This window comes from Poromitra crassiceps, assembly GCF_964638095.1.
Source record: "Poromitra crassiceps genome assembly, chromosome: 19".
Lineage (NCBI taxonomy): Eukaryota > Metazoa > Chordata > Actinopteri > Beryciformes > Melamphaidae > Poromitra > Poromitra crassiceps.
Genome location: NC_139646.1, coordinates 20,487,942 through 20,506,132, shown reverse-complemented (window position 1 = coordinate 20,506,132; position 18,191 = coordinate 20,487,942). Strand labels below are relative to the sequence as shown.

Sequence of the window (18,191 nt, the reverse complement as noted above, 5' to 3'; positions counted from 1 at the left end):
TAACTGTAAGATGTGAGGTGCTCTGACTGCTAAAAGTATTTGACCATTTAGGTGTTGAGTCTGCGCTAAAATATTCAGCCGGAGTGGAACATACAAGATCATTCATACATGGGAGAAACCGTTTAGTTGCTGAGATTGTGCTTAAAACCTCTCGTTATAAAGGTCATCTGAAGACAATGAGAATCCACACGGGAGAAACCATCTAGTTGCTTAGTTTGTGGTCAAATATTCAGAGTGGAGGATTAAGTCGACACATGAGAATTCATGGGGGCGTGGACTTTCATCTGTTCAGTTTGTAAAAAAGAAAATTTGATTTGTACCTACACGGGTCCACACAGGAGAGAAACCGTTCAGTTGCAGGATTTGTAGGAAAATGGGTTGGAATTCACAGGTCAAAAGTCATGTGTTGCGAAGCTGCAGAGCTGCTGGTTGAGCTGAACTGTAACACTAAACTAGAGACATACAATAGTCCAATATTCAGGAGGAAACCCAAACCCTTTTCTATTGTATTTTGACCTTAGTATAGCCTGATACTCAGACTGAATGACCATCATTCCCACTCCATTATTCAGTCATAAGATTTCCACGACAAGTTTGCTGCATTCGCCGGATGTAGATGAGACAGTCTGTTTTAAGAGACTAATCACTGACAGACGTATGTGAACCGATCACTAGTGACTGTTGTATCTGAACAGATCACTAGTGACTGATGTAGGCTATCTGAACCGATCACTAGTGGCCCAGGTTTTACCGTGGGAACCCTACTTGGGCAGGGTGGACGCAGTCCGGATTTGCTGTCTTTAAAAAAAAGAAATTGGTAAATTTAGTTACCCCCCCCCCCCTCCCATCAATTATGCACAATAATAAATAGTTACATTATATAAGTGGTTAAATAATACTAAATCATATCAAAACAAACATGCCTAAGCTTATTGTGCCTACCCATAATACTTTACAAAACTTTACCCAAAATAGCTGTGAAAAAAATATACATTAATGAATACGTAAATGGATAAAGAAACATCAGTAGGCCAGAGGAGGTGGATACCACCAAGTTCCCATTCACTCCCGTTCCTGTGAAGATGATGAAGAGAAAGCTCAGTCCTCATAGCTTCATCAATGTCAAACCATCGACATAAGATAAGATATATTTAAGATACATAAATAATATAACTCAGTGTGTCAAACAGAACAGAGATGCAGCGCCTCTAGCCAGCAGCTAGAGGCTGCTATGGATATATATATACATATATATATGGATATGGATATATATATATATATCCATATATATATATATCTCTCCATATATATATATATCCAAATAAATATATATATATAATATATATCCAAATAAATATATATATATATGGATGGATAGCTAGTAATGGATCATGGATGGATAGCTAACTAACTAGTAAATTTTGATAGAGAGATTCACCCCCCAGAATTCGCACATGCGCAGATCACCGGTGACCGTTGACACGACAGTGACGCGAAAATGGCGTCCTCCGCTGCCCTGCTCACAACACGCTGGTTCTCCACGGCAGTTTGTTCTGTACACCGTCGGCCTCGTTTGTCACTTTTCCCCGTCAGACATGGAGAAGGTTGTGCAGCTGCGATACAGAAGACACATCGATGTAGGACAGCAGATACCCAGAGCTCCTGGAGACATGGACATGCCGTGACATTGAGAGGGCTGACAGGTATACTGCTACTCATTGACTATATTATTACTAGCAAGAGCAGGATGGTTGCTAACTTGAGGGGCAAGCTAAAGTTAGAGCTTTCAAACGTCGGCAGCTGTTACTGTCTCTTTATATGTCTGGTCCCTGTAAAATGTCGCACATCCAGTCACTGTAATGTGCAAATATTAATGCCAGATTAGCTCCTATTGCTAGCACTAGCAGTAAATACAGACCATCCAGACTCAGCCTGGTCCTTTAAGTATGATGCAACCGTCCTCTGATAGTGGTTGTGGTAACGTTACTGGTGTCATCAGTACCGCACCGCACTGGCCCTAGTGGACACATTAATCTAGTGTACCTGTTTGTGTAAATTGCTGTATGCAGAAATAAGCATACCAGCAGCTTTCCTCAAACTGGCCAAACCTGACAAAACACACTGGTGCAGCATTGCACTGCAGTGTTGACTGACACAGTGCAAAGTTGTAAGGAATATTGCCTATTGGACTATAACAGCAACAGCATGTATGTTAGCCAGTGTTGGGGGTAACTCATTTCAAAAGTAACATATCACATGTAACATATTACTTTTAGCAGTAACTCAGTAATATAATTTATTATTAATAGGATTAGGATTATTACTAAACCAGCCAAATACCCGTATGTGTGTCTGAAAGAATATGAAATCAAGTCGGGGAGTTTTCATACCGCTTAATTTGGCACGGGTGTTAAATATTGATCATTTCACCATGCTTTTCTATGATTGGTCACAGATAGTGTACACGTCATTTTCTGCGACACTATTTTGGCTAGTGTGGGGTAGGGCTGGGTTAAAAAAATCGATATATCGATATTGAATCGATATTCATGTGAAGGAACAAGTATCGATACATAAATCCCAGTATTGATCTTTTAAAATGCATTACTTTTTTTTATAAACATAGGCTATAATATTATAGGCTGTGTGTGGTAGTTAAAACATAGTTTCAAGTTGACTTTATTTATGTTTGTAGTTGAAACAAAAACATAAATACTGTAGGCTACATGTGCATTGTGCATGCATGCACCATGAGCCAGATGTACAGACCTCAAATCTGTTTGCACTATAATGTTTGTGAACTGGAAATGTTCATGAGCTGTATTTCATTTTATTTACAAAGCATTTATACTTTATGAAACACTGTTTACGACATGCTGCTGTTCAATGATTCTGTTGTATGGAAATCTAAATTTGTTTGGCTTCTCACAGAAGACTGTAAAGAAAGAGACAGAAGACTAAAGAAAGATAAGATGTTGAATGACTATGTTGGTCATGTTTAAATAAAAAAGAATTACATGATGTACGGTAACTGCTTGCTTTATGGTCAGTTCTTAATGTAAATATTAATATTTTTTTTTAATAATGCACCAGGTTAGAGGGTTCCTTGTACAATTTACAGCATTAGTTCTTTGAGAATCTCTTCCATTATCAAAGCAAAACTGGTATTGTAACTAAAATATCGATATCGAATCGTATCGTATCGGAAATCGTATCGACTTGGGACCTTGTGTATCGGAATCGTATCGTATCGGGGAAGTCAGTGGCGATACCCAGCCCTAGTGTGGGGTTTAAGGACTACTAGTTAAGATGTACCATACGTCTCCGTGGTGCAACTAAACAAAGACGCGACTTTAGTGTCCAACTAACTAGTTTGAACGTAGCAGTTAGTGTGGACTTTAGACCCTAACTTAAGAGAGAACTTACGTTCAGCTGGTGCAACAGGCTGCAGATTTATAAACCCTTTCTGGATCTTTTTCTCTGCAGGGTTGAGATGTCCCCATGTCATTGACTGCCGCTCTTTCCACACGAGCAGCCGCTCAGCCAACAAGCAGGACTTCTATGAAGTGTTGGGGGTCGCCCGCACTGCAACACAGAAAGACATCAAGAAGGCCTACTACCAGGTCAGATACACACTATATAAGGAGCTTGAGCTGTCTACCCACCTAAATATCCATTGTAACATGTTACTTTACTTTACTTTACTTTATTTCATTTGGCAGACGCTTTTATCCAAAGCGACTTACATCACATTTCAAAACAATTCATTCAAAGAAATACAAACAATGAAAACTTAACTAAAACCATATATAATCAATAAGGGTTAACCGATTCCGGAGGGACCCAGGTGTAGCCCGAAAAGGTAAGTTTTTAGTCTCCGGCGAAAAATCGGCAGTGTCTCGGCCAACATGACGAAGGGGGGAAGTTCATTCCACCATTGCGGAGCCATGGAGGAGAACAGTCTTGAACGAGACAAGCGTTCACCAGGGCCACGTAGCGATGGAGGGGCGAGGCGAGCCGTGCAGGTGGAGGAGCGGAGGGAACGGTGGGATGATTGGAAGCTGACCAGGGATTGTAAGTAGAGCGGGGCTGACCGGTGAACTGCACGGTAGGTCAGTACCAGGGTTTTGAATTTGATACGGGCCAAGATGGGGAGCCAGTGAAGGTCACGGAAAAGGGGAGTGACATGGGAAAATTTAGGTAAGTTGAACACTAGACGGGCAGCAGAATTTAGAATGAGTTGGAGGGGTTGAATGGCCGAGGCAGGTAGCCCCGCCAATAGGACATTACAGTAGTCAAGGCGGGACAGGACGAGTGCCTGAATCAGGAGCTGAGCTGCCTCCCTAGTGAGGAACGGACGGATCTTTCTAATATTATATAGTAAAAACCTACAGGAGCGGGCGGTTGCTGAGATGAAGGCTGAATTTGATAGCTGGTTATCTAACGTTACACCAAGGTTCTTAACAGTATTTGACGGTAGAATAATGATGTTGTTGATAGTGATGGAGAGGTCAGAGAGTGGACAATCTTTCCCAGGGAGGAAGAGGAGCTCGGTTTTGTTGAGGTTAAGTTTGAGATGATGGGCAGTCATCCAGGAGACAATGTCATTAAGGCAGGCGGCGAGACGTGACTGGATTAGGGTGTCGGAAGGGGGAAAAGAGAGGAAAAGTTGAGTGTCATCTGCATAGCTGTGGTAGGAGAAACCGTGGGAAGTGATTATGTGACCAAGGGACCTAACATATAGAAGGAACAGGAAGGGGCCGAGGACAGATCCCTGGGGGACACCCGTGTTCAGAGTGCAAGTTTTAGAGAGGGACCCACGCCAGAGAACCTGATAAGTGCGATTGGAGAGATAGGAGGTGAACCATGAGAGTGCAGAACCAGAAATACCGAGATCAGTGAGAGTGGAGAGAAGGATGTGATGATTAACCGTGTCAAAAGCAGCAGAAAGATCAAGAAGGACAAGGACAGAGGAGAGGGAGGAGGCTTTGGCTGTATGGAGGGCATGGGTGACTGAGAGGAGGGCTGTTTCCGTGGAGTGAGCGGGCTTAAATCCAGATTGTAAGGGGTCCAGGAGGTTGTTTTGAGTGAGGTGAAGAGAGAGTTGTTGACATACTGCACGTTCTAGGGTTTTTGAGATGAAGGGGAGGAGAGAGACAGGGCGGTAATTATGGAGGGCGGTGTGGTCAAGGGAAGGTTTTTTAAGGAGGGGCTTGACTCTGGCTGTTTTCAGAGCGGCCGGGACAGTACCAGAGGACAGGGAGGAGTTGATGAAAGAAGTGAGGAAGGGGGATAAATCAGAGGAAATTGTTTGGAGAAGAGGGGAGGGGATGGGATCCAGGGGGCAGGTGGTGGCAGGATAGGACATAAGAAGTTTGAGGACATCATCGGGGGAGAGGGGAGAGAAGGAGGACAGGGTGGTGGCAGGGGGTAGAGAGTTATAGTTGCAGATGGGAGAGTTGTTGTTAGTGGCTGGGGGGGGGAAGGAGGAGGTGATGTCATCGATTTTTTTGGAAAAGAAAGTCATAAAGTCGTCAGCGGAGAGGGAGGAGGGGGGAGGAGGGGAGGGAGGGTTGAGTAGAGAGGAGAAAGTGGAGAATAATTTTCTGGGATTGGAGGCAGAGGACTGGATTTGGGAGATGAAGAAGGAAGATTTTGCAGAGGTGACAGCGGTGGTGAAGTTCGATAGGATGAGGTGGTAAGCGGAGAGATCTGAAGGGTCGTGGGATTTATGCCATTTCCTTTCGGCTGCCCGAAGCTCTGCTCGATGGATACGCAGAGCCTCGGACAGCCAAGGCGCAGGGGGACAGGATCTGACAGGTTTAGAAGTGAGAGGACAGAGTGAGTCAAGGGCTGAGGAGAGGGAGGACAGAAGACTAGTAGCGGCAGCATCAGTGGATAGGGTAGAGAAGTGTTCGACTGAAGGGAGGAGAGAGAGGACAGCAAAAGAAAGGACTGGGGGTGAGAGTGTTTTTATGTTTCGACGGGTGGTAGTAGTATGAGTGGGTGGAGGGGGGGGTTTGGGGAGAGAGATGGGAAGGGAGAAGGTTATGAAGTGGTGGTCAGAGACAGGGAGAGGAAACAGTGAAGAGCAATGGAAAGTGGATGAAAGTGTTATGATAGTACATCATCTAATGTAATGTGTGGGGCGGCTGTGGCTCAGGAGGTAGAGCGGGTCGTCCACTAACCAAAAGGTCGGTGGTTCGATCCCCGGCTCCTCCAGTCCACATGTCGAAGCGTCCTTGGGCAAGACACTGAACCCCAAATTGCTCCCGATGGCTGCGTGGCAACCTGCCGCCTTCGGTGTCTGAATGGGTGAATGTAGGCACATTGTAAAGCGCTTTGGATAAAAGCGCTATATAAATGCAGTCCATTTACCATTTACCATGTAACCTGCGCTGTGTCGTCCCCGCAGCTGGGAATCAAACTCGGAACCTCTGGCATGGGAGGCAGATGCTGGTGTTTGGCATCCGTCTGTCGCTAGAGCATCTCTTGAGGCATCGGGGGGGTGGGCTTTGCACAGTGCACACAGCACTCCCCGCTGCCTACCGTTAGATATAGGCACCTAGTGTATCGACGGTTTTTCACGGAATTGTCAGTCCTGTCCTATTACTACTACCACCAAACACTGCAACAGGAAGTGAGCTGGGCTTCAATTTAGAATGTTGATGTTGTTGAATTGAAACTGTCTAGGAAACTGGGCCTGTTAGGATGCCTTTAGGAAAGGGACTGTATGATGATGTATGAGTTTGAGTTCTCTCCCACTCTTTGGTCTGTCTTGATTCAAATGTGGTTGTCCCTCTTCAGATGGCGAAAAAGTACCACCCGGACACCAACCCAGATGAGCCGGAGGCCAAAGAGAAGTTTGCCAAGCTGGCCGAAGCCTATGAGGTACAAAACATCATACATAGTATTATTCACAAGAACATCATAGTTCCCTCTGCAGTTTATTTAAAGCACAGAGGATCTAGTGCTTAAAGCCCCCCTCCAGAGTATTTTGTGGCTTTTAAGATACGTCATGTGTTGCTGGGTTTTGCCCTGGTCTGCTGATTAGCCACAGTGTTCGCCACTGTATTTTGTTGACAACCTTATTTCCGCGTCAAAGTCCTAAGAATAAGCTTCTGGTAAAAACGGGTGATGGCATCAGACATTATGATGTCTGAGGAGTGACGTATGATAGACAGTAAATACAATATTTACAGTAAATACCCTCTCCCATTAGCTAGCTGTTAGCCGCTACATTTGCTAACTAACTCTTCCCCGGGCTCAAAACGCAGTGATAGTAACTAAACAGTTTGAGTCACACACTCTTTCCATGAAGTCCATCAGCTTTGATATCTGTTGGCCGGTTTGTTGACAATAAGCGATAGTTTGGCTTCTAAAATAACGTTTTTCACAGAGATATGACCGGAAACAGTATTGCCTCCACTTATGTTTTATCGCAGACAAAGAGTACACTGAAGACAAGATGAGACGCTGTTCTGCTTCTTTTACAACAGCGCCTGTAGTCTTATTATGTTGCAGTGGAACATGAGTGGAACAAACTATTAGATTCTGATCAATGTAAGCTCTTTGTCACAAACGGTGACGTGCGTTGATACAGCGCGTGTGTGCATGCACGTTTTCATCGAACGTCAACGGCGAAACAGGTATAGGAGGAAATGCTGACTGGAGCTTTAAAGAGGAGCAGCTCCCTGGAGTGATGTTCTTCAGTCCTCCAGATGTATTCCAAAGTAAGATCTGCTGGACTGGCAAGAGGTGATGCTGACATTTGGACGCACTGCTCTGTGTGAAGGGTTTTATATGTCGCCTACCGGCATGTGTGTAGTTTATTCATTCAAATGATCCGTGAATCCGTGAACTAGACAGCCTCCCACTACCATCCTTATTGCTTAAACTCTCAGACCTTCTTCTGTGTGTGTTGTGCTAGTTGCAAAGTGAGGGAGGGAGTCACAGCTGTTCACACTGACTCACCCCAGCTGCTGTTCTGTGTGCAGGTGCTGAGCGACGAGGTGAAGAGGAAGCAGTATGACACGTACGGGGCGGCGGGCTTCGACCCCAGCCGTGGCGGGGGGGCGGCAGGCCAGCAGCAGTACTACAGGGCCGGAGGGGCAAACATCGACCCCGAGGAACTCTTCAGGAAGATCTTCGGGGAGTTCACCGGCGGAGGCAGGGGCTTCGGAGACTTCCACAACATGTTTGAGCAAAGACCCGAGGTTAGGGCGGGCAGCATTATTGTATAATGCCTAATGCAGACAAATAGATTGACATGCAGAAGTGGTATAAAATAAAATAAAAAAGCAACGAGAAACCGTGGGGACACACATTTCCCCAATCAAACCACAAGTGTTGCTATAGCTTTAAACATAACTGTTTGTTTGTTTGTTTGTTTGTTTGTTTCTGTTAGCCTATGCTAAAGTTAGAGCCATGTCGACTTTTACCTATTTAGATCTCTCTGCTAACAGGTTGTAAGAATGCTAACATTGTTAAGCTAAAGGCATTAAAAGTGACTGGTAGCATCTCCCGCAGCTGTACTCTGCAAGTATCTGAATATGCATGCATGCATGTACGGTATGTATGCATGTATTACACACATATAGTGTGTGTAATACATGTGTGGTGTATTACACACAGTGTGCAATACACCATACATGTATGACACACTATATATTGTATATATAGTGTGTCCCGTGACTTCACGGGACGAATACACGTACAGTGACACCCCTACTCCCTGTTTGTTTCCACAGTTTGTGATGGAGCTGACGTTTGCCCAGGCAGCAAAGGGCGTGAACAAGGAGCTGACAGTGAACATTGACAACACCTGTCAGAGGTGTGATGGGAAGGGCAGCGAGCCGGGCACCAAGGTCTCACACTGTCACTATTGCAACGGCACTGGCATGGTGAGTGACACAGGTCTCACACTGTCACTATTGTAACGGCACTGGCAAAATGTTACAGTGGGCTAAAACCAAGGGTTTGGATCTGACTTGTTAAGGTTTAATTGTAAAAAAAAAATTTTTTTTTTTTTTTTTTTTTTGGGTGGGGGGTGGGTGGGGGGACTGAAATGTACCCGGGCCCGGGCGGTTCCGCGACCTATGGAATGGAATGCACAGTGAAACCACCTCGGAGGCAAGATGTAACGTACTTGACTGCAGCCGCATATAATGACACACAACTCACCTCCTCTCTCTGGGAAATTGGTCACGGTGTTCTTTGTGATTTTCACGAAGTCATACATCAAGGACAGGCTGATAGAAATAGCGGGGACACGTTCATTCATTTCAATTGAGTGAAAACCAAAACAAGGAAGTCAAGCGCGCGTGCCATAGCCAATAAGACTTGCGCGGCACATGTGACGTAGTCAGCGACACTAGACATTTCACTAGGTAGCAGACACTGCTCGCCGACACTTGAAAGTGTCGACTCAAGTCCTCATTTCTGTCGGCGACCGTTTCAAAAGTGTCGGCAGACAAAGCATCAATTGGGCTTTATTCCACGCGGGTATCTTGCATGTTGTGTATCTTGCATGTTGCGTTCAGGTGCACTGTAAAAAAAAAGAAAAAAAAGCAATTCCAGCGCGGGCCACACAGGGGGCCCACCCCTGTATTATACTCTCCGTGCCACTAGCCAGACACTATATTATACTCTTTCTGTCTGTTGCAGGAGTCGATCAACACCGGCCCGTTCATGATGCGCTCGTCGTGTCGGCGCTGCGGTGGGAAGGGCTCCATCATCACTACGCACTGTGCCTTGTGCCGGGGATCAGGCCAAACCAAGCAGAGGCAGACGCTCACTGTGCCGGTTCCTGCCGGTAGGTTCTCACCCTGGCAACTTTCACACGTAGCAACATTTTTCTGTGTTTGAGGTTTTAAAAGGGATTTAATATAATGGAAAATTAACTGGGCCAAAATAATAATTTGTGTGATATTTTCTTCCAGGAGTGGACGATGGTCAGACAGTGAGCATGCCAGTAGGGAAGAGAGAAATCCTCATTACGTTCAGGGTGAGTTTGCAGTGCGTCACAGATTTCCTCACTGGGATGAATCATTTCCCTGCTCTTTTGGAGCTTTGAAGGCCGTCTGGCAGCAACTGAACAAGTGGATAATTTGCACAGTAAGATTGTCCAGAGCATTGAGGAAAGTGTGTTTGTGTGTGTGTAGGTCCAGAGGAGCCCGGTGTTCAGGCGGACTGGAGCCGACATCCGCTCTGACGTGCTGATCTCTGTGGCTCAGGCCGTCCTGGGCGGTACCGCCCGGGCCCAGGGCCTCTACGAAACCATCAGTATAGTGGTGAGCACACAAGAAGGCTGCACCATATTATGTCTTTCCCGGTTCCCCCTGGGGATTAACAAAGTATCTGTATGTCTGCCAAGCACTTATTTTTATAGAGTGTCAATATTTTGAAGTTTTACATTTCAGTGAAAATTCCTCTCTATACAGCTTTAAATATGACTAGAAATACCACGCACTCATTTCTTGCGTGCCTCGCCTGCTCGCTCCATATTGCAATATGGATTTCATGTATTGTTCAAAATTCTGTTGTCTATGGTATGTTCCATAGCTTGGTGTGTTGTGTGTGTTTCCAGATCCCTCCCAGCTGCCCAGCCGACCAGGTGATCCGGCTGCAGGGAAAAGGCATCCGCAGGATGAACAGCTACAGCTACGGAGACCACTATGTTCACATCAAGATCAGAGTGCCCAAGTATGATACACACACTCATATTCTAACCACATGTTCAGACTGCGAGCGAAGGCTAGATGATCAAGACTAAATTGACAATCCTGATTATTTTTGGGAGATATTGTGAGCATGATTCATGATAATCAATTGCACTCTGTAGTCTCAAATAAAATAGGACAACTTTTGTTTGGACTGCACTATTTGCATCTTAAATAATAATAATAATAATAATAATAAATTATATTTGTAATGCACTTTTCATTTTGGACAAAATCCCAAAGTGCTACAGAGTAAAAATAAAATAAAAATAAGATAAAATAATTAAAAGAATAAAAAATTAAAGGAGAATAAAAATAAATAAATAAAAGATTAAAAGAACATAAAAAATAACATAAAACGCCTAAAAAACTAAGGAAAGCACAAAACTAGAAGGCTTTATTAAAAAGGAAAGTTTTCAGTCCCTTTTTAAAAGCATCCACCGTCTGTGGAGCTCTTAGGTGGTCGGGAAATCAACATCTTTACACTATGTGCGACTACAGAGGGTGTGTAAATGCAGCACTACTGGAATGGCAGTGCCAGTGATAGAGTGGTTCAGAGGTTCATACAGCCACACCATTATGTGATTGGCTGCTTATTGGTGATTTTACCCAAAATGTCAGCCATCGTTTCATTGCGACTGTCAGCAATATCAGCCAGCTGATACTGATACTGATACTGGTCTAAAAACAGATATTTTAGGATTAGGACAGGTAGACACGGCTGGTCCATTTTGTGAATAATATCAAGAGTCAGACTTCTGACCCTACACTGTGAATTGGTAAATATGGCACACCTGTGTGTTGTAAGTCCAGTATGACTCGGTTCTGTATGGTGTCATCATGTCTCCTCTTGGCCTCCTCTTCCTGCAGGAAGTTGACCCGGAGACAGCGCTCTCTGATGCTGAGCTACGCTGAGGAGGAGACGGACGTGGCGGGGACCGTCAACGGAGTTGACCTCTCCGCAGGTCAGACTAGTTGACCAGGCATCTGTCCATTTATTTCACACGCACACACCAGCATAATGTTTTCTCTTTGTCATACATTGGCTCTTTGTCTTGCCATCGCTCATGTCTTACTGTGTATTCCAGTGTTTCTCTGGAATACACAAGGTGAATAGGCCTGGAGCACATTGCTGTTGTGAAACAATTAAACTCAATTTTTGGTGATTTCATTTGAATTGAAGGATTGAAATCTATCTCTATTCACCTTATTTAGCCACGCCCATTTGACCCGGTTGTGTGGTCGTGTGACGACTTCCGGCTAAGAAAAAGAAAAAGGCCGGCTGCTCCAATATCATCTAACTCTGACTTAACTAATAATTTAGCCAATTGTATGTAACATACCAAATAAAAGCAAACGGCAATGTCTAAGAATGCAACGCCATGTAACTGGCTCGTTAATTCTCGCATTCCAGGGAATTACGTTAACGTCTGCGGGTCTTATAGACTAAGTGGCTCGAGCTGCGCTCGGAGGAGAGAAAACCATCTGAAGCTTTCTTTGTTGGAGTCCAGGTGTGTTTTACAAGAAAGTGCTCGTCATTGTCGACGATAACGTTATCTGACCTGGCTAATAGTGGATACTCCGCTTGCTTGCTGTGTACCGAGCTCAAAGTAGTAGGCTACATTCTTTGTTTTACCCCCTGCACTGTCCGCTACAAAAACAACTCTCTTCTTCTGACGTTCTTTTGTATTTCGCGCCGTGACCGCCGGAAGTGTTAACATGACCCGGAAGAATTTGGCCCACCCCCGCGTCTGAACATAAGGTGAACAGGATGAGAAAAGTCCCGCTGGATAAACTCAGAGATGCATGATGAAAAGTTGACATTATGCAAAAAATATGATTACCAGTAGTGTTGTTCTTCTTAAACGGAGAATGTTAGTGTTGCATGGGCCAAAAGCTGTTTTCGAGGCTTGACAAGCACAATTTATTGGAGAAACATTGCCACACACACACACACACACACACACACACACACACACAGAGTCAGATGGACAACCCCAATACTGTACTTAATGAGGCCATCAGCAGCAGTTTGAGTAGTTGAGCAGAGCTGATGCAGTATGTGTTTGTGTCCAGGAGGGGGCAGCAGCAGCAGCACTGCAGGCTCGTCCAGCACAGAGGAGGCACAGGACAAGCAGAAGGAGGAGGAGGAGGGAGGTTTCTTCTCTAAACTAAAGAAAATGTTTAGCTGACACACAAATGGCAGGTGGGAGCTTCAAACATTCAAAGTCATCTGACGCCCTTCCCGAAAACCTCTAATTGTCACACATAGACAGTCAGCACATGAACAGAAAAACGTAATGCAGATTATTTGCCTAGTCCCCCTTTCAGTTATATTTCAAACGTAGATACAAAAAAAAAATTAACTGATGTTCTCCCCTTTCCAGGTAACCCCCCCTGACTGAGCCTCCATGCCTTCTCATGCTTTGGGGATTGTCTAATGAAGAGAGAGAGAGAGACAGAGAGAGAGGCAGAGTGGTCACTGATGTGTTGACACAGTCACACATCGTTATAGGGCTGCAGTTGTCAAACAGGCCACAAAAACGCCACGCTCACCCACGCACCGGCTGGCCCATCACCCACGCCCCCGCTGGCCCGTCAGCAGACAGAACGCTGTTGGGTTGACGAGCTGAGAAGTTACCTGGAAGAGAAACAAGATGTGACCTTGCCTGTCCAAGGTAGAACCGAGGCGAGGACAGCTGTGGTTTAACCCTCCTCCCTGCTGCCTGTGTGTGAAACGACGCTGCTCATTCATGACATTCACTGAAAACGTTTATTTTTGACTGGAGTTTCAAAAAGTGTCCTACAAACAACTTCAGTGAGTGTTAATTAATAGCTCATAAAACCATAAACATGCCAGACACACAACTAGTACAATGAAATGGGCAAATAAAATTCTAATTGTGAAGTAAAAACTAATTGTATGACTGTATAAATGTGGTTTAGGGGGCGATTTGAAAAATATTTATATATATATATATCAGTTTCTGTCAGATCCAAACCAATGTTGGTTTTATTCCTGTTATGTTATACATGTCTGTGGCACCACAACTGTGGAAATTAAATGCATATTTAAATAAAACACTACAGTATTGTATTTATTTATTTTTCCTTTCTAAATAAACTGACATTCAAAATCCCAGTACTGAAAGTCAACAGTAGATGGTGGTATTTGCTCAGCAATGTCGTGATTTTGCGCTTGGCTGGTCGTCCCATACCAAGACTGCACAACTTGAGACACACACTCAGTGAGCCTTTGATGTGTTCAGACACCCACTTGCTTGGTTACTGTGTGCCGTGTCTGAACAGAAGCTTTTTGGAGAGCCAGACAGACAGGGGTTTTCCAGCTTTCCTCAAAGTCACAGTGCTCACTTTTTACAAACGGGGTCAGTGGTGCAACCCAAGCTAGGGAGCTTTATAACTTCGTGTTAAATCACAGTTACATGTTGAACAATTGGATGGCTATGTTTTATGTACAGTATATATATGCCACAGTATAGTTTCTGGTCCCCCTTACATGTGGTTTATACATACTAGAAAGGGATCTACTTAAAAACTAGTGTGTACTTTCTTAAGAACCTCTAATCACTGGGTTTCTTGACAGGATGTTTGTATGTTTTTCAGTCACATGCACAGGACGTGTTTCTGACGTGCCTGTTGATCAACATTTGTCTCAACAGAAGAGCTACAATCGAATATGGCTGCAGACAGGCCTGTCCCACAGACAGTAAGACCACTTTTTTTTTGCTATGGGCATATGAAAGTAATGTTGGATCATAATCTGTGAAAATAGTGTAGCTGCAAATGCCGAACGCTCAGGTTCTACATGTAATGCATAATTACAGTCAGTTCTATGCGGCATAGATGCATTTTTGGCAGCATAATGCTACAAGAACGGTTTAACCCCCGTCTGATGCTGGCAGCAGATTTGAAAATGCTGTAGATCAGGTTTCTGTAATGACAGACTTTTAACGGGAACACCCTTTACTCATCCCATTTGATTTATGATCATCTTGAACGTAAACCCTTAAAATTATAATCGCTTTATTTGCCAAGTGCAATGTATGGTATTTTCTCTCTGTGGCTTTGGTGCAGAGACACTGACAACTTACAGTAGTACCACAGTACAGTATACACAACAGTACATGGGACAGGGAGAACAGGACATCACATATAGTGGACGGGGACAAACTAAGCAATCCTACAAATTGCATTCAGGATCATCTTTTTACCCTTACAGGTCAATATAATTACAAATTGATCATCACTAGGTATAGTTCCCACTTCGTCCTATACAGAACCGAAGCTTATACACCCATAACGTCCTCATGCTCGTCCTCCCAAACATCACCGAACTGAAGAATCTCTGTGGTTGCCATCTTGGCGACAGCGATAGCATGACATTAGAGGAACTGGTTTGTGACCAGACGGGTCAAGAGGTCGGTTGAAAAAGTCTTGGAAGGCAAAGTCAATGAAAAACTCTCTCTTAGCTACTGAAGTTCCCTGGAGGAACGCATCTAATCATTCACTGCTCCACTGGAGCTGCTCTGCAAAGTGTGAAAGTGTGTTAACACAGTGGTTCTCAAGTGGGGGTCCGGGGACCCCCAGGGGTCCTTGAGGGGGTTCCAGGGGGTCCCCAGCCAAAAGGGGGGTCAATTATTTTCTCTATAATTCCATTCATAAGTAACACAATGACTATTTTGGTCATGGGTTTTATACACTTTCTGTAGTAAAACATCTAAAAGCATCAATGTTATTATCATATGGGGGACCGTGGGACAAAATCCTATCAAATGGGGGTCCGTGGTCTAATTTTTGTCACTTTAGGGGTCCTTCATGTGAAAAAAATTTGAGAACCACTGTGTTAACAGATTTAATGGAACTTAAAAAGTGCATGTCTGCTCAGCAAACCTTACCTGGATAAACAAAGCTTTAAAAGAAAATCTCCCGAGTCTTGATTACATCACATCAGTCACAATAAGTGAAGTTCATGCAGATCAGCCTCAGCTTCCTCCTTCCCTCGCCAGTCCCTTCATTATGAGGTCATAATGAGTGTAAATCACAGCGGTCCACTCATTATGATGTCATGATGAGTGGGTTGCCATGTTCCGTCTTTCTCGGCCTTTTAAACCCTCGGGGCGGTGAGGTAAAAAAAAAAACGCCTCGTTTGTCAAGACGGCCCCAAACCGAGTCTCTCCCCTCCTCCTCCATCTCTGGGTGGTGGTAAAGGAACAGTGATGTTTAAGGGCTGCTGCATATTTCAAATGAGAAACTTAAATAGAGGACTTTCCACTTGGTTTCTGAGCGCACATACTTCGATTGTTCACATGCATATAAAATGTGTGTATTACATCTATACGTTCCGACATCCAGACAACGCCAACATTTTCCACATCCACACCCTAATATACTGCCTGTTAGTTATTAAGATCTCCAGGTTGATATACAGATGAGACTTCCATATGTTGAAAAGATGTTGATGGGAGAGCAGCCAGCTTCATTCAGCCCACCAGGTCTCAAATCTCCTTTCCTCCTGGGTGCTTTGGTTTAATACTAGTCTAATCTCAACATATTACAGTATAGCTCTACTCTGTTATTGTTTAAGAAATAAAATGGGCACCATATGGTCTGAATTCAGTTAGTCACGTCAGCTACACAGTCAGACACACGCAGTGTTTTGTAAATGAGTTTTGTTTCAAAAAGTGATTTGTCTTTTAGCATGGTTACAGACTGCATCTTATGTGAATAAAGAAATATTAAACAGATAACTTCAAATCCCCCCCCCCCCCCCCCCCCAAAATCAATATAGGACATTTTGTGAACTAGCTCTTATCATAGTCGTCATGCAAGTGAATTTTGGTCTCGCGTTTTCACTTCAACGGACACGTTTCTCTATGGGTTGAGAAATGTTTTTGTGTCCCTGGACTAATGCGAGTCATTCAGAATCCATAAGATAACATAATAAATACACCAAGATTAAAACAAGGTTGCTTTCCTTAGTTCCTGAAAGGCTATGCAAATATATGCAAATGCACAGCTGTACACTCCCTATGTTAAATGTTGAGTGGACTGGGAACAGACAGACAACATCAACCTTTTTCAGCATTATTCATTGAGTTTCTCCCAGACAACCAGACGTGTTAAACTCACTAAAAGGCAATTAAGGGTGGGACTGAACTGCCAACTCATAGACATTATTTGACTCTGCAAAGAGAGGTATATAGACTCCTGCTTATACACACAGATAAAAGCTTCCATCTGCCAATCATGTTGGACTGACAGCTGGTTGCCACGGGTGGCTGGGAAAAGGAAGTAGACATGGTGGGTTGTGATAATAGAGATGTTGCCATTGGCTGTACAGTACAATCAAGCTCACAGGTTCTGTCTGGGAAGCACAAATGCTTTAAGAGTAGAATGTATGGCTAATTGGAGTTGTGGGGTGGCCTTGTGTTTGTGTGGCAGACCGACAGCTACTTATTTTCAATGCTCTCCATGTGTGTGTCAGTTTGTGTCTAGAGTGTGTGTTTGTCTGTCTGTGTGTGTGTGTGTGTGTGTGTGTGTGTGTGTGTGTGTGTGTGTGTGTGTGTGTGTGTGTGTCAGTTTGTGTCTAGAGAGATCGAGATGAAAGATCGACAAACACATTCTATTTGTGCCTCTTCTTGTAACAGGAAGCATTCTCTGCCTCAGGGAACATGAAAACCTATAGAGAGCCAAAGTGAACGCCACTTCCTGCCTTTCTCCCTGTACCAGCGTCAGAAAAAATACAACGGTGGTGAACGGAGACGGGCATTACTTTTTTGATCCCGTTTGAATTGTGTCACGCCGGGGTACACATGTACAATTTTGTCAATTTAAAAGATAACTATGCATGTCAAGAAAGTCGCAGTTTGGCCTGAAACGATAACGTAAATTTTAATTTTGTCAATCAACTATCTGGTGTCGCACATTATACGTCACACCATCAACAACAATGGACTGGCGGGAGAGACGTCACTTACGCGACTGGTTGTGCGTATAGTCTGATTCTGATTTATAACTCATAGTGCCACAGTTTTACCACAAACTGCGACTTTCTCGACTTGCAGTTATCTTTTACAATGACAATAAGTAGTAGAGAAGGAGCCAGCACTCGATGATGTCCTTTTGAGGGTTTTTATTCCTGTTACAACGTACGCGTTTCAGCAGTAGCCTTCGTCAGTGTCAGCTTTTACAATGACAAACATGATGTGTGTACTCCCGTGGCACAATTCAAACAGGATCAAAAAGGTTAGCGTATCGCTCCGTTCACCACCATTCATATTTTTCACATCCTGGTACAGGGAGAGAATTAGGAAGTGACGTTCACTTTGGCTCTCTGTTGCATTGTGGGTGACAGTGTGTGAGATTTAGTACCCTGTTGCATTGTGGGTGACAGTGTGTGAGATTTAGTACCCTCCATGCCTGGAAGCATCCCATCCCGAGCCTGGGATT

General features: G+C 44.1%; 1 protein-coding gene across 1 annotated transcript; it reads left to right on the top strand.

Annotated features, from left to right (window-relative positions):
• Positions 1-1,498: 1,498 nt before the first annotated feature.
• Positions 1,499-13,700, top strand: LOC310793944 (dnaJ homolog subfamily A member 3, mitochondrial-like; the record flags this gene model as incomplete). The annotated part of the gene is made up of 12 exons (XM_083655828.1): positions 1,499-1,703; positions 3,487-3,623; positions 6,808-6,891; positions 7,998-8,216; positions 8,751-8,903; positions 9,667-9,814; positions 9,942-10,006; positions 10,164-10,292; positions 10,589-10,704; positions 11,592-11,686; positions 12,798-12,927; positions 13,109-13,700. The coding sequence occupies 11 exons, from the start codon at positions 1,499-1,501 to the stop codon at positions 12,911-12,913; spliced, it is 1,467 nt and encodes a 488-aa protein (XP_083511954.1). The 3' UTR covers positions 12,914-12,927; positions 13,109-13,700.
• Positions 13,701-18,191: the final 4,491 nt, after the last annotated feature.